The sequence below is a fragment of the Hydra vulgaris genome, chromosome 15, assembly GCF_038396675.1.
Source record: "Hydra vulgaris chromosome 15, alternate assembly HydraT2T_AEP".
Taxonomy (NCBI): domain Eukaryota; kingdom Metazoa; phylum Cnidaria; class Hydrozoa; order Anthoathecata; family Hydridae; genus Hydra; species Hydra vulgaris.
The window spans coordinates 10,600,001-10,613,476 of NC_088934.1; the positions used below are offsets into that span (position 1 = coordinate 10,600,001).

Here is a 13,476-nt window from a genome sequence, read left to right on the forward strand (position 1 = left end):
GATCATCTATAAGCTTTCTGAAAAATATATGCTTATTCATCAAACATTGCAAAAAAAAATTTATTGCACAATTCTGTGAAAAAACGTAAAATTTTTGCGTAAAAAAAAGCAAACAATGAGGTTAATTGCATGTATCATAATTGCAACTCAAGAAAACATTAAACTAATAAGAACTTAATCATTTTAGTTTAAATATTTATCAAAAGTATTACTACGTTATACTAAAAATGTAGCCAGAAATATTTCGAGGGTTGAAAAGTTCAAAAACGGCTGTATATTTTGTGTAATTTATGTCAGTCTAAATATAAATGCTCAAATCAATACCCACTACTTCTTCAAAAACATGTCCATGTCTTCAATAAGGAGGGTATCACAACTTATTTATGGCTCTGCCACAGCAATTTCGGTGTCTAGTTAGGAATTGGTTAAATAAAATAAAATGCTCAAGATAGTAAAAATCTTTAGCATTAACTTTAAAAAGTCGCATCTTAAGATTTTTTGCCTTATTCGTTTACAAACTGACAGTTTTTTTATTCATTTATTGTTTCAAAATTTCGTTTTGGCAAATAACTCAAAGTTTGACTTTGGCAAATTTAAACCTTAAAATTTAAATCGAGAGGTGATGCATATAAAAAGTATATAAAGACTTCGGAGGCCCTATCTGCAAATACTAAGCGCAAACGTATTAAGTTTTTTGCTAACATTTAAATCGTAAGTTATTTTTACTTTGGCATCGCTTAGTCAAAGCTTCGTGTAAAACACTTTATCTAACTTTTTTCTACCGTTATTTTCTCTATTTGTCGGGTCATCTAAAAGCTTTCTGAAAAATATATGCTTATTCATCAAACATTGCAAAAAAAAAAAAAAAAAAAAATATATATATATATATATATATACATACACAAATTTATCTTTTGAATAATACGTTATATAACTGATCTGCGCGTATACGCGAGAAAAAGAAACAATTAAAATGACATAAGTGGTATTTATGCATCGCCCATAACTAAAAAATTATTTTATATCAAATAATGTTTTCATTATGTTTGTGGCTATGAAAATAGCCGTTTTTAATTTCTTTCTTGAGGAGACTTCGGTTCTATATATTTTATGACTGGTAAATCCAGGTAAACAAATTTTTTTTTGACAAATCGATACTTTCTTCTCGGCAATCAAATCTTCAGTATTGAATTAACTTTTTAATTAACCTATTTTTTTCCTTTTTTTTACACATGGCTTAAGTTGCATATTCTCTGGGTTTGTCTTTTGGTAATGAGATTTAAGAATACTTTTTAATCGCAATGTTGGGCAAGGAATTGATTGATAAGTAGTTTTGAGTTTGTTAAACTCCATGTGAATTGATTCTCCACCTTGTTCTCCATAAAACCCAAATCCTGCTCCCCATTTTTTCATAAACGGAATAGCATGATGTTCCAACATATGCAGCTTAGGTGTCACTGAAGCCTCTGGCCAATTTAAGCGATAAAATTTCATCAAGTCGTTTATATTTTTTTCTAAAAAAAATTTAAAATTAAATTAACAAAAAAAATAAAAAAATAAGTATACATAAACTTATTTTAAAGCATTTTATAGAGTGCGACTTACTTAAAAGAATTAAATCGTCTTGTGTAATTTTATTTTTCGAAGAAAATATTTTATAGCACTGGGCAAATTTATCAAATAGTTGTTTATATTTACTGCTAATTTCAACTGCAAACTGGTGCATGTTTGTTCCTGAATATCCTTCATCGTGAACAAGCTTCGGGATACAATTGCATAGCTGAAGTATTGAAGATTTCTAAATAGCAAATTTATTTTACTAAAGATATATAATTTTAGGTTTATTGATGTATTATTTGTTGTAATTGCATTAAATTACAATTTTTCCAAAACTATATTAGTATTAAAAGTAAAAAAAAAAGATAATAAACTATTATTTATCAAGTAAAAACCTAGTTATCTGTCTTTTACGTACTACGTCATGCTTTTTATTCATATTAATATCTAATTTAATTACTTTTAGCATTTTATGCACGTGGTTTCCTATAAAACTTTTTCCGTGGTAAGCTTGACGTTGTACTTTAAGCTTTTGTAGTATCGTCTCAATCATCTTAGTGCATGGTCTCTGACCCATTTCTGATGAATGTTTTTCAAATAGAGTATTATAAAGATCAATCTAAAAAAAACTTAAAGTAGTATAACATAAACTAACAATAGTTGCATAGCAGTAATAATTATATTATTCATTTCATAAAAACAAAGACTAATCTGTGAATGACAGGGTTGATATTTAAAACACTATTTTTTTAAACTCTGATCTGCATATGAAATTATTTCATATGCAGATCAGAGTTTAAAAAAACAGTGATCAGAGAGAAAAAAACAAAAATTAAATCTGTATATGAAAAATTGCTTTCGTGCTTATGAAAAAAAGCAAATTGCTTGACCACAAACTTGTAAAAATGTGTTCTAAATACACTCAAACTGATTGACGTTTAAGCTTTTTTCTACAATTAGTTTGCACTATAGCAAATGCTTGCAAAACTATTTAGTGCATACAAGTTAACACCTATACAACTTCATTTCTTATTTCATTTACAAACACAAATTCTACTTTTATAACTACACATATCAATATGAAATAGATAATATAAAATCATAAAAATATCAAATCAATGAAATCAATAAACTGTATAACCTTTTTCGCTTTTTCACTATTAAGTAACTCAATTTCTTTAGAGTAGAGAGATTGAAAATTTTCTAAATTATCTGAATTGTTAACAGCAGCTAACAAAATGACATCATTGATTTCTTGGATTTGATTATCAAAGTTAAGAATTTCAGTTTGAAGATTTAACAATTGTTTTTGTTTTGATACAAAAACTGGATATTCTTCTGAAAAGTTAATTCTGCTTTTGACTGCTTCTGCAGCAATCATAATATCTAATTGGTGGACTTCTTCTTCAAACAAATTAAAAAAATTCAAATAAATACCAAGAGCCATATGGAGACTAGGTAAAGATACCTAAAAATATAAATTGAAAGTATATAATAATGTACTTTTATTAAGCTGCACTGCAAAGTTATTACTACAAATAAAAACAACATTACTTGATCTAGTGGTATTTTCAAAATGGGCTTTGTGATGACATTATTGAAGTTTTTTACATTTTTCTTTAAACCTCCGTTTTCTATAAATTTTTCATGATCCAATAGTAGATCTTCTAAGGTACGATCTTTTATTTCAGAACTTTTCTGCTCACCAAGATTCATGTCACTTGCTGTTGCATAACAGAAAAGACAACAATGCCTCCCTTAAAATAAAATGGATAAGAAATAGTTAAAATTATTAATTATAAAAAAAAATTATAAAAAATCATATTTAATAATCATTAATAAATTTTTTTATTATTTTTACTATAATATACTATTTAATTATATATATATATATATATATATATATATATATATATATATATATATATATATATATATATATATATATATATATATATATATATATATATATTATTTGTAATACTATATGTAAATATTATAAACCATATTGTGGTTTTTCATTCAGCAAAAAAGTCCCAACCATTTTGTTTGAATTTCAATATATTTCGAATTAAGTAGCAAAAATTATGAAAATACTGATAATTTGTCATTAATAAAGATAGAAATCACCTGATGCTCCTGAGATTCCATAGAGGGCACATAAAAACTGATAATCACCAAAAACAAATACTCTAATATTGTTATCCCTATTGAGGTGTGTAGAAATGTTTAAGATAAATTTAATATAAATATCATTTGTAATATATTACATTTATTTTAAAGTATAATTTATTAAAACTAATTAGTACTAAATTATTAAAACTATTTAATTCAACTAAAAATAAAGCACATTAGTTATTAAAAAGAAAAACAATTTTTTTATCTTACTTATACTTCATTTCTTGAAGATCTTCTATTTGCTTTTCAAACCTTGACATGGCTACTTTGACATTGATTCTGTAATCCTTCGCCTCGAATATGCTAAAAACTATGGTGTTGTCTTTGCTGTTTGGGTTTAGGGTATTTGCAACCTGGTAAGTCATTTTAAAACTCCCCCCACCATAATCACCTCCAATTTTAATTTGTATCTCTTTATCAGGAATAAATTTGTGGTAATGAAGTCTTTTACAACTACATAAAAAGAAATTATTTAATAATTAAATACATTTTAAAATAATAAATTATTTAGTAGGCAATGGTTTTCATTTTAACTAATAACAAATATACCCAAATGAAAAAAAAATTTACTTTATAAATTATGTTTTAAAAAAATTTTCATTATTGGTTGTTAAAACTACCTTTCTAATTGATCAAGATGTCTTAAAATATGCATTGGTAAATTTTCAATATAACCCCAAGATGCATATTTTATTTCAAATGTTCCTTTCTCTTTTTTTTCAAAGGTAAATGGTGCATTTTCCACAATAAGGTCATCACCAGATAACTTTTCAGCAACTATTCTTTGAGAAGAATGTGATGCTGTATTTATATTAAAGCTCTTCAGCCATCTTTAAACAAACAAAAAAAATTATATGTCATGTTATAAAAATTAGTATAGAATAATATTTATATAGAAAAATATTAACCTGGAAATTGTTTTAAGCTTTTCCCATGGTATGCACAGATCTGCTTTCATTGCTACCATGTTAGTGGCACTAATTACTACTCTTTCAGTATTTAGGTTATCCAATATTAATCCTTTTGACTCTGCTTGAAAAGAATTAAGGAGTTTTGATGATTGACAACAAATTGCATCATTGGATGTACCAGACACAACTTTCAATTGTCTTTTAATAGAAGCATTTCTGACTCTAACTGTTGTGGTCGATGCTTGATCACTGCTTACATAAGCTTTCGGAGCAAGTGAAAACAAAACTGGCTAAAAAAAAAGATTTATGAAAAGTAATACCTATTTAATTAATGGTTATTATAAATTAAGCTAAAATTAAAATATATTATTACTCTAGGACCTCCACTTTTAAACTCAACAACTTGTTTACCATCTTTTGCCATCTTTTGCTTAAGAACATGAAGTGCAGCATCTTCAACTATTCTTGGAATATTGTCATCCACTGTAAGATTGAAAATCTCAGAAATATTGTTGTTAAGTAATGTTGACAATGATGATGTTGATGATGTTACTGTAAAAGATGATGAAGCCAAATTAGAAGTAAATAATGATATAGATGGTGATAACAATGAGGCTGTTTGTGCTATTGATTTATCAATGCATATACTCTTATGATTAGTATATAAATCATACTCTTTCATTACATTGAACTTTTTTTTACATATGCACTCAATAGTTAATATGTTTAAAAGAGAATTTGTTTTTACACTGGTCACCAAGTCTGTAGGTAAAATAGGCTCTTTACATTTTGGACAAAATGTTTCATTAAGTTTTTTTACCTTTATAGTTTCCACTAGACAGAAAAAACAAAATAAATGTTCACATCTTTTAAGAGTAACTGGTTGTTTTGGTACTTTACTACATAAATTACACTGACAAAGTGATAAATGAGGATTAAATTGGTTTTTTAATTCCTCAATATCTATATCTGAGTCATGTGCTATCACAATGCTACTTTTTATTTTAGCAATCATTGAAAATGACCATACTTTTTTACTAATATCAGGGCGACCAATGAGCTTTTTATTGTGTTTAAATAATTTGGCTACATTTAGACCTTTACTAAGTTTTTTTACCTGCTGACAACAAAAGCATTCCTCACAATGAGGTTTCCAGTTCATACATAAACAAAGTGTTGTTGATGTCATTCTTTTGATAACATTATTTATGGTATTATAGCACTTATGGCAAATTGTTTTTGGATAAACATTTTCTATATCATCTGACAGCATGACGTGAAACACTTTTTCAATTTTATTTTTTTGGTTTGTTCCAATAGGGTATTTTTTTTTCCCAACCAAATATCCACAGACCCGACAACGAAGATTCAAGTTCTTGTTATGAATCTCCATCTAAGAAAAAAAAAAGTTTATAAATAAATATACTGATTAACCAAAAAGCTTTAGCCTCATTTATTAAATAGTATTTACATTCCTAATTTAAATTAAGCTAATAAATCAATAATAAACTGCATACAAAATAAAATATTTTATTTAAAATTAAAATAGAAAAACTTAGCAAACTTTTTTACAAAGGACAATTTACGTTAACTAAAAATGGTGTCAATTTATGACAATCGTTGGATATAAATTTTGAACAAGAAAAAAAATTGAGTGCGAACATTACTCATAAGTAATAAAAAGATCAAAGATTCATATAAATAAAATTATGAAAATTTTTAAGTTTTACCGCTCAAAAAAAAAAGAAAAAAGACTTATAAATCTGTAAACAAATCAAAGAAAAAAATTTTTTTTTAAGTAAATCTGCATCAGTCATAAAAAAATGTTCTCCTATTATTTTACTTACTTTTTTAAAAAATTAAGTTACCAAAACACTACCAATATTTCACAACTACTTATCCTGGTAGATAATGATAAAAAAAGCAAATAGTAAGAAAAAAACTAGTTGTCAACTAAAAATTAACTTTGTTGCGAAGGCCCGAAGCCATTTTGAAAGTCCAAAAATTTTTATAATCCAAATGCGCTTGCGTACAATAACTTGTCGCTAATTAAGTAAGTGTGAACGACCATTACTATTCATACCTGACACTACATCCATACTTGGTGAAGTAAAGGTTCCGAAACAGTGTTTTGTACTTTTCTATCATTTATCTAATACATTTAAATTTGTATAAATGAGCAAAAAGTTTTTAAATATTTTAAATTTTTCTCTTATTAATATGCGAGTTCTTCCTAAAGGAAAATTTATTTTGATTTTATAAAATATTATGTGTTTTCACTATTATTGTTGTTTAACTATAATTATATTTAAGGAACACAGAATAAGTGCATCATGGGTACCTAAATTGACTGATATAACCATAGTCACAGTGTAGTTACATATATTAACTGGTTTAAATAGATATAGGGGAAGAGGAGTGTATAATATTTTTTGCACTCCTATAGTTTGTTATAGAATTATATATAGTTGGTTATAAGTTATATAAATTAATAACAACTGAAAAAGAAAATAAATAACCTCCAACAATATTTAATTTTTGATAAATATATAGTTTAAATAACTTCTTTAGCATTAAGTGCAAGTCCATCTCCGTGAATGTTGTATTAACACTATAATATTTTATGCACACTGTATTAATTACTGGGTCATTCCATGCAAAATGGTGCAAATTTTTATGAGGTTCCTTATGGACCATTTCAGATTTTATTGAAACTTTTGGATTTTGTATATATATATGAGAAAACTAAATAACTTTTGAACAAGTTGGTTTTATACTTCAATTATTTTAAGATAGCAAGTATGCTATGAATAGTTTTAAAAAAACAAAAAAATTTAAACTCTAGTATCATAGTGGCAAGCTAAACTTGATATTTTTGATTTAAGATTGAAATTTTTTGTGATTTTAAAGAGCTTAATCTTAAAACCTAGTTCAAAAAATAATACAAATCCAATTGCCTGTTGATCTACATGTGGTGGATAAATATTAAAAAAAAAAATCAATTAATTAAAGAGCTTCATTCAAAAGTTATAGGTCATCAAAATGAGGATGATCAAGATTTTCTTAAATTGGTCTGCGATGCAAACCATCTGTAACCCAAGATGGCACTTTTTTTTCTTCCTGAAAATTCTAATACGCATCAATCAAAGAGTGTTAATTCATAAAAACCAAAAAAATTAATGGGCACTTATTTATAATCCCAAAAGATAGTCTCAAAAGGTCAGGTAAATTTACCATAAAATATTACTTTTTAAAAGTTAAGTTATTATTTCATTTAATTTTATAATACTAGTCTGTCAATCTAAAAAATACTAATAAAACCAAATAAATTGTTGTAATCTAGAACTAATTAATAATGAGTAGTATGCATGAGCTTTCTCCTTGCTGTATTTGTAAAGCATTAGATGAACAGTGCTATCTTATCAAGTTTAACAAGTTTAAAAAAAGTAAATATTACCAAGAACTGTCTAGACTAAACCAAAAGCTTCTTTCTTTGAAAAGCAAAGTAGATCCCATAGATATTATTTATAACTATCACAAGAAAGTTTACTTGTTGAGGTATGAAAATAAACATCGAAGGTATTGTTGTAACTCTTTAAACAAGCACCCGAAAAAAGTAAAAAGTTTCAAAATTTAACTAACACCTTTATTTAGTACAAATCATCATAATAATAATAATAAATAAATATGAAACAATATTTAATAATTATTATCTTTACTTTGTAGATTCTCTTAGAGTTATCAGTCTTTCATGTGCCAAAGATTTTGGTTTAATACCTAGTCAAAAAATTCAAACTAGTTACAGAAAACTCTGCATTGCAAACATCATACTACAAAAGAAAATGAACTCCAAGAAAAAGAAATTTATATTGACAAACTTACATTAAAAAAAAATTTTAATTCAAGTATTGCAAGTTTTGTATGCTCACCTCTCAAACTTGTTTCAAAAAAAGTTAGAGTTGCATATGGAAAGCTTCTTCTAGTCAAAATGAAAGAACTTCATATTGAATTTAAAAAGAAACACAATTATCTTAAAGTTTGATTTTCAAAATTTTGTGAGCTAAGGCCCAAGTGGTGCATTCCTGTGGGTGGTGCTTCTGGTCTGCATGCAGTTAGTGTTTGCCAGTACCATCAAAATGTAAAGCTCCTCGAACAGAAAATTCCTGGAATTGCTGATTACAAAAGCTTATTGAAATTAATGGTTTGTAGCATTGAATATAGAGATTATTTAGAATTATAGTATTATGTAGAATTATAGTATGCTGCACAGCCGCAATGAATGTCCTGGTTTTGTTAGATTACATTGACACTATGTTTAATGAAAATAAAGTTGGTGAAGTTAATTTTTATCAATGGCAAAAACGAAATTTTCAATGTACTTTGGCACCAGCAACTTCACCTTTAGATAAATTTATTGAAATAGTTTATGAACAGTCAGATTATTTACGAGAGCATCATTTTATATCAAAAGGTCAAGCCACCTACTTCCAACATTTAAAAACTAATTTATAAGAAAAACAAGCTTTAGTTCTTCTTGACTTTGCAGAAAACTATAGTTTTCTAATACAGGATGCAGTGCAAGGTTTCCACTGAAATAATAGCCAGGACACTTTGCACTTCTTAATATTTCAGAAAAGCATCAAGATTTTCATATTAAATTTATGAAAAAATCTTCTTTATGTAACAAATTCACATAGCCATGCAAAGATGATCTCTGTTGGGTACCCCTGATGCATATTTTATGCAAAGTACAATCTCTTAAGGTCCAGTCTAACAGAGGAAGATTTTATAATGTTGAATTAAAAGAAATAAATGAGTTTATTTAATTGTTTGAGAAATAAATAAAAATATTCTAAATTTAGATCTACACACATCTTTTAAAATATTCATTGTAATCCTTTTGTATTTGAAACGTATATAAATTTTTATCACTACAATTTACAAAGTGCAAAAAATTTTTTTCTAAAGGGGGGAGAGGGGGGGGGAGGAGGAGGAGAAGAGAGTATAAGTTTTTATCTATTGGGATCATAAGGCTAGAAGCATTGATATTATTAAATATTATTTTATAACAAATAACATTATTTAATTCAATGCATTTATTTATTTTGTTAACTTCAGATTTTTTTATGGAAAATTTACTGGACTTTTATAGACTATCTTTTGGGATTATAAGAAAGTGCCCATTAAATTTTTTGGTTTTTATGAATTAACACTCTTTGATTGATGCGTATAAGAAATTTTATGAAGAAAAAAAAGTGCCATCTTGGGTTACAGATGCTTTGCATCGCAGACCAATTTTAAAAAAATCTTGATCCACTTTATTTTGATGACCTATAACTTTTGAATGCAGCTTATTAATCAACTGATTTTTTTTTTTTTTAATATTTATCCACCACATGTAGATCAACAGGCAATTTGATTTGTATTAATTTTTGAACTAGTTTTTAAGATTAAACTCTTTAAAATCACAAAAAACTTAAATCAAAAATATTTAAGTTTAGCTCGCCACTATGGAAAAAGTTAAGATGCTAGAATTTAAATTTTTTTGTTCTTTTAAAGTATCCATAGCATACTTGCTATCTTAAAATAATTGAAGTATAAAACCAACTTGTTCAAAAGTTATTAGCTGTAAAAAATGATGAAAAAAACCTTTTTTCTTGTAGAGTGAAGTTTTATGCAAAATAGCCCACTACTTAAATAGCATTTTCTCAAGAACCATATTAGATATTGATCTAAAATTTTCAAAACATACTTTTCTATATATATATATATATATTTACAAAATTAAAAAGTTTCAATAAAATCTGAGATGGTCCATGAGGGACCTTTGCTCCACTTGGCATGGAATGACCCTATATTACTGTTCAAATATATTCTATTATAAAATTGCAGACGCATGGGGGAGTCTAGATCAACCTAGACAAATTTAAGCCAATTTAAGCAAAGGACTTGTTGTTTACAATGAACATGTCATTTAAAATTTTTTTATTTTAGATCTTTTTATAAACAGTACATTTTTATATAAAAGTTTTTGTAAAAAATTTTAATTTGATACTTAAAAATTAACTTTTAAACATTGGTTTTAATTTTACACAATTATTCAGAAAGTTTACGCAAATTGTGGTCTCTTGTCGCATAGAATAGAGATACTAGAATTATCCATATGATGAACTTAGTAGAGACTTATCAACACACTGCTAATATAGTGAATATATCTAATAGTAGAAACAAAACCTAATGCAATACCTTTCACATACTACTATGCAAAAAGTATCCCTACTAATATACATATCAGTGAAGTTGCATACCATATCAAAAAGCTTTAAATAGTAGAACACCAAAATGTGTTGCAATTCTGCTGCTGAAATATAGTGATACTAGATTCCCCTTTACAACTATCTACCAGATATGTAAATTGTTATTAGGAATACTGTATAAAAAAGCTAATAAAACTAAAAAACCATAAGCTAACTAGAAAACTAAACTAAAAACTATAAACTTACCAAAAACTTTAAAAAAAGCTGCTAAAAGAGAACCCTTATCTGGAGTTATTACAGACCAAATTTTTCTTTGTTCAATTCTGGTTGACTAATTTCCTCAGGAAAACTCAATGACTTTCTAGAACGTTTTGGCAATATATGATAACTTTCAGGAGTATAAACAAGATTTTCATTTGATGTACACCTTCTTATCTTTGTAGCATATTTTTGAGTTGACATTTGACTTTTTTTCTCTACTGAATCTTCTTTATGTTTTTTTATTTCAAATAAAGAAATATTTGAACCCATATACTTTTATAAATAAATTTCCTTTTAGAATTATTCAACGGATTTACATTCAATCAAATATTTATTATTCTACAATATAAAAGAAAAAAATTTATAACAATGAACAAAAATTAGTACCTTCAAGAGATTCTGTCCAAAAATATCTATGAAATTTGTTGAAAAAAAAACAAGAGCTTCAGAAATACATTTTACTAAAAGTCGAGAATTATAGGTAAAGAAAATATAAACCTCAAATTTTTACTTTGACGAAAAAAGTTATATTATTCAGGAGTACTTTGTATTATTTAGTTAAGTATTTATATTTTTCTTAATGATTTTTTTTTATGTTTATTGTATTTCCTTTTAAATTTTCCCGCTGATGTTGTTATTTAAACGTAAAAAATAAATGACTGGTTACATTAGTAAAATTCAGCTCGATCGCGTTTAATTAACCTCGAGTTTACCGCGATTCATTAGGATATAGTATACAATAGACCGCACAGTGAAGCGAAATGGTCAAAAAGCGGCCAAAACTCAAAATTTTGTAAAGTAATAAACGTTTTTATCAAGTTATTGTTGCAATTCAAAAAAAAACTTAAAAAGTGGGTAATTAAAAACTTTTTAAGCTGTAGACCCCTCTCCTTACCCCTTCTTCCCTCCCCCACCACCCTTGAATTTTCAATACAAATTTTTTTAATTTATATATTATATAAATTATTATAAAAAAATTTTATAATTTAAAAAAATATTTACCTTATTTATTAATCATTAATGTATCCTACCATATATACTGATAAGAGAATTTTTACATGAAAAAGTTTAAATTTGAAAAGATAACATTTATTAAGAAAAAAACAAACTATTCATCTCCTCTGAGGAAGTCCTGTACGTCAGGATCAAGGTTAGGACGAGAAAATATCTTAAGGTTCCTGAAAGTAATCAAAGAGATGAAAGGGTCGTTTCTTATAAGTAATGGAATTGAATCTGCGTCACATTAATTCTAGATATTTTGCATGTTTGATTGAGTCTTGCATTTCGTATGACCTTATTTTGTGCTTCCTGAACCTCCTCCGAATACGCTCCAATGGGAAGATCTAAATGCTCAGCAATTAAAAATCCATGTTCCAGAACCTTATGAAGTGTAGGTGGCTTAATGTACCAAGGATAGGTTTCCACTATCAGCTCTGAAGTTTTATAACAGTATGCTTTAAAAACATCAAAGTTCAAGTGGAATCCACTGCAAACGGCATTCAATATGTTTCTTAGTCTTAAAATGATGTCCAAACTAACTGCTGTTATTTCAGAGAAAGATTCTGCTGCTAGAAACGCCCTCCTTGCAGTGTTTCCTGTATTGGTATTTCCAAATCCCTGCTTAGTAGAACCAACCACTAAGCTTAACACCTCTCTAAACTTTCTTTTGATTTCTTTTTTTCAAGATTTTACAGATAATTTATCTTCTGGAGATTGGGACTGGTATATTTAATATCCATTTTATATCCCAAGTGTAGAATGAATTCAAAAATTATATTCAGCAGTGCAGTGTGGATAATCCTAAAGCTATAGCTTGCTTTTGCAAACTTTTTCTCTAATTACATCCAGCTTGTTCATTTCACTAGGCTTGGCAGAACAAACATTGCAAGATTGAGTTGAGTTTGTATCTCTTATTGCATTCACTGCTTCTGTTGAAAGATCTGTGTCATTAAACCTTTGATTGTATACACTTTGAGATGAGGCTCTATCCATTCCAGCTTTCATATAGAATTTTCCAGTTGTTTCCGATCCATCTAGACACTTTGTATTAGATATGTTTATAATTCTTGATAAAGTGTGGTTCACCATTGACTGAACATAACATTTGACAGATGTTTCTAAAATTTCCAAATTTTCTGGATAACATTTTGATTTTTCATCAAATATTACTTTGACTGAAGGGTATATCTGCATTCTGTTTCAGTGAAGAGTTTCTAATAACTTGATATTGTGAATCACTGAGATTGCAAATTATCTTTAATGCAAGGGCCTCTTCTGCTTTCATCATTATTGGATTCGTTTTTGTATTTTCA

General features: G+C 27.0%; 1 protein-coding gene across 1 annotated transcript; it reads right to left on the reverse strand.

The window, feature by feature from the left end:
* Positions 1–977: 977 nt before the first annotated feature.
* Positions 978–6,697, reverse strand: LOC136091664 (uncharacterized). The gene is made up of 11 exons (XM_065819372.1): positions 6,494–6,697; positions 5,020–6,039; positions 4,644–4,936; positions 4,356–4,565; positions 3,946–4,188; positions 3,688–3,764; positions 3,112–3,314; positions 2,699–3,025; positions 2,018–2,176; positions 1,606–1,798; positions 978–1,514 (listed from the first exon to the last, which is right to left on the reverse strand). Exons 2-11 carry the CDS (start codon positions 6,037–6,039, stop codon positions 1,204–1,206), a joined length of 3,036 nt encoding a protein of 1,011 aa, XP_065675444.1. The 5' UTR covers positions 6,494–6,697; the 3' UTR covers positions 978–1,203.
* Between the last annotated feature and the right edge of the window lie 6,779 nt (positions 6,698–13,476).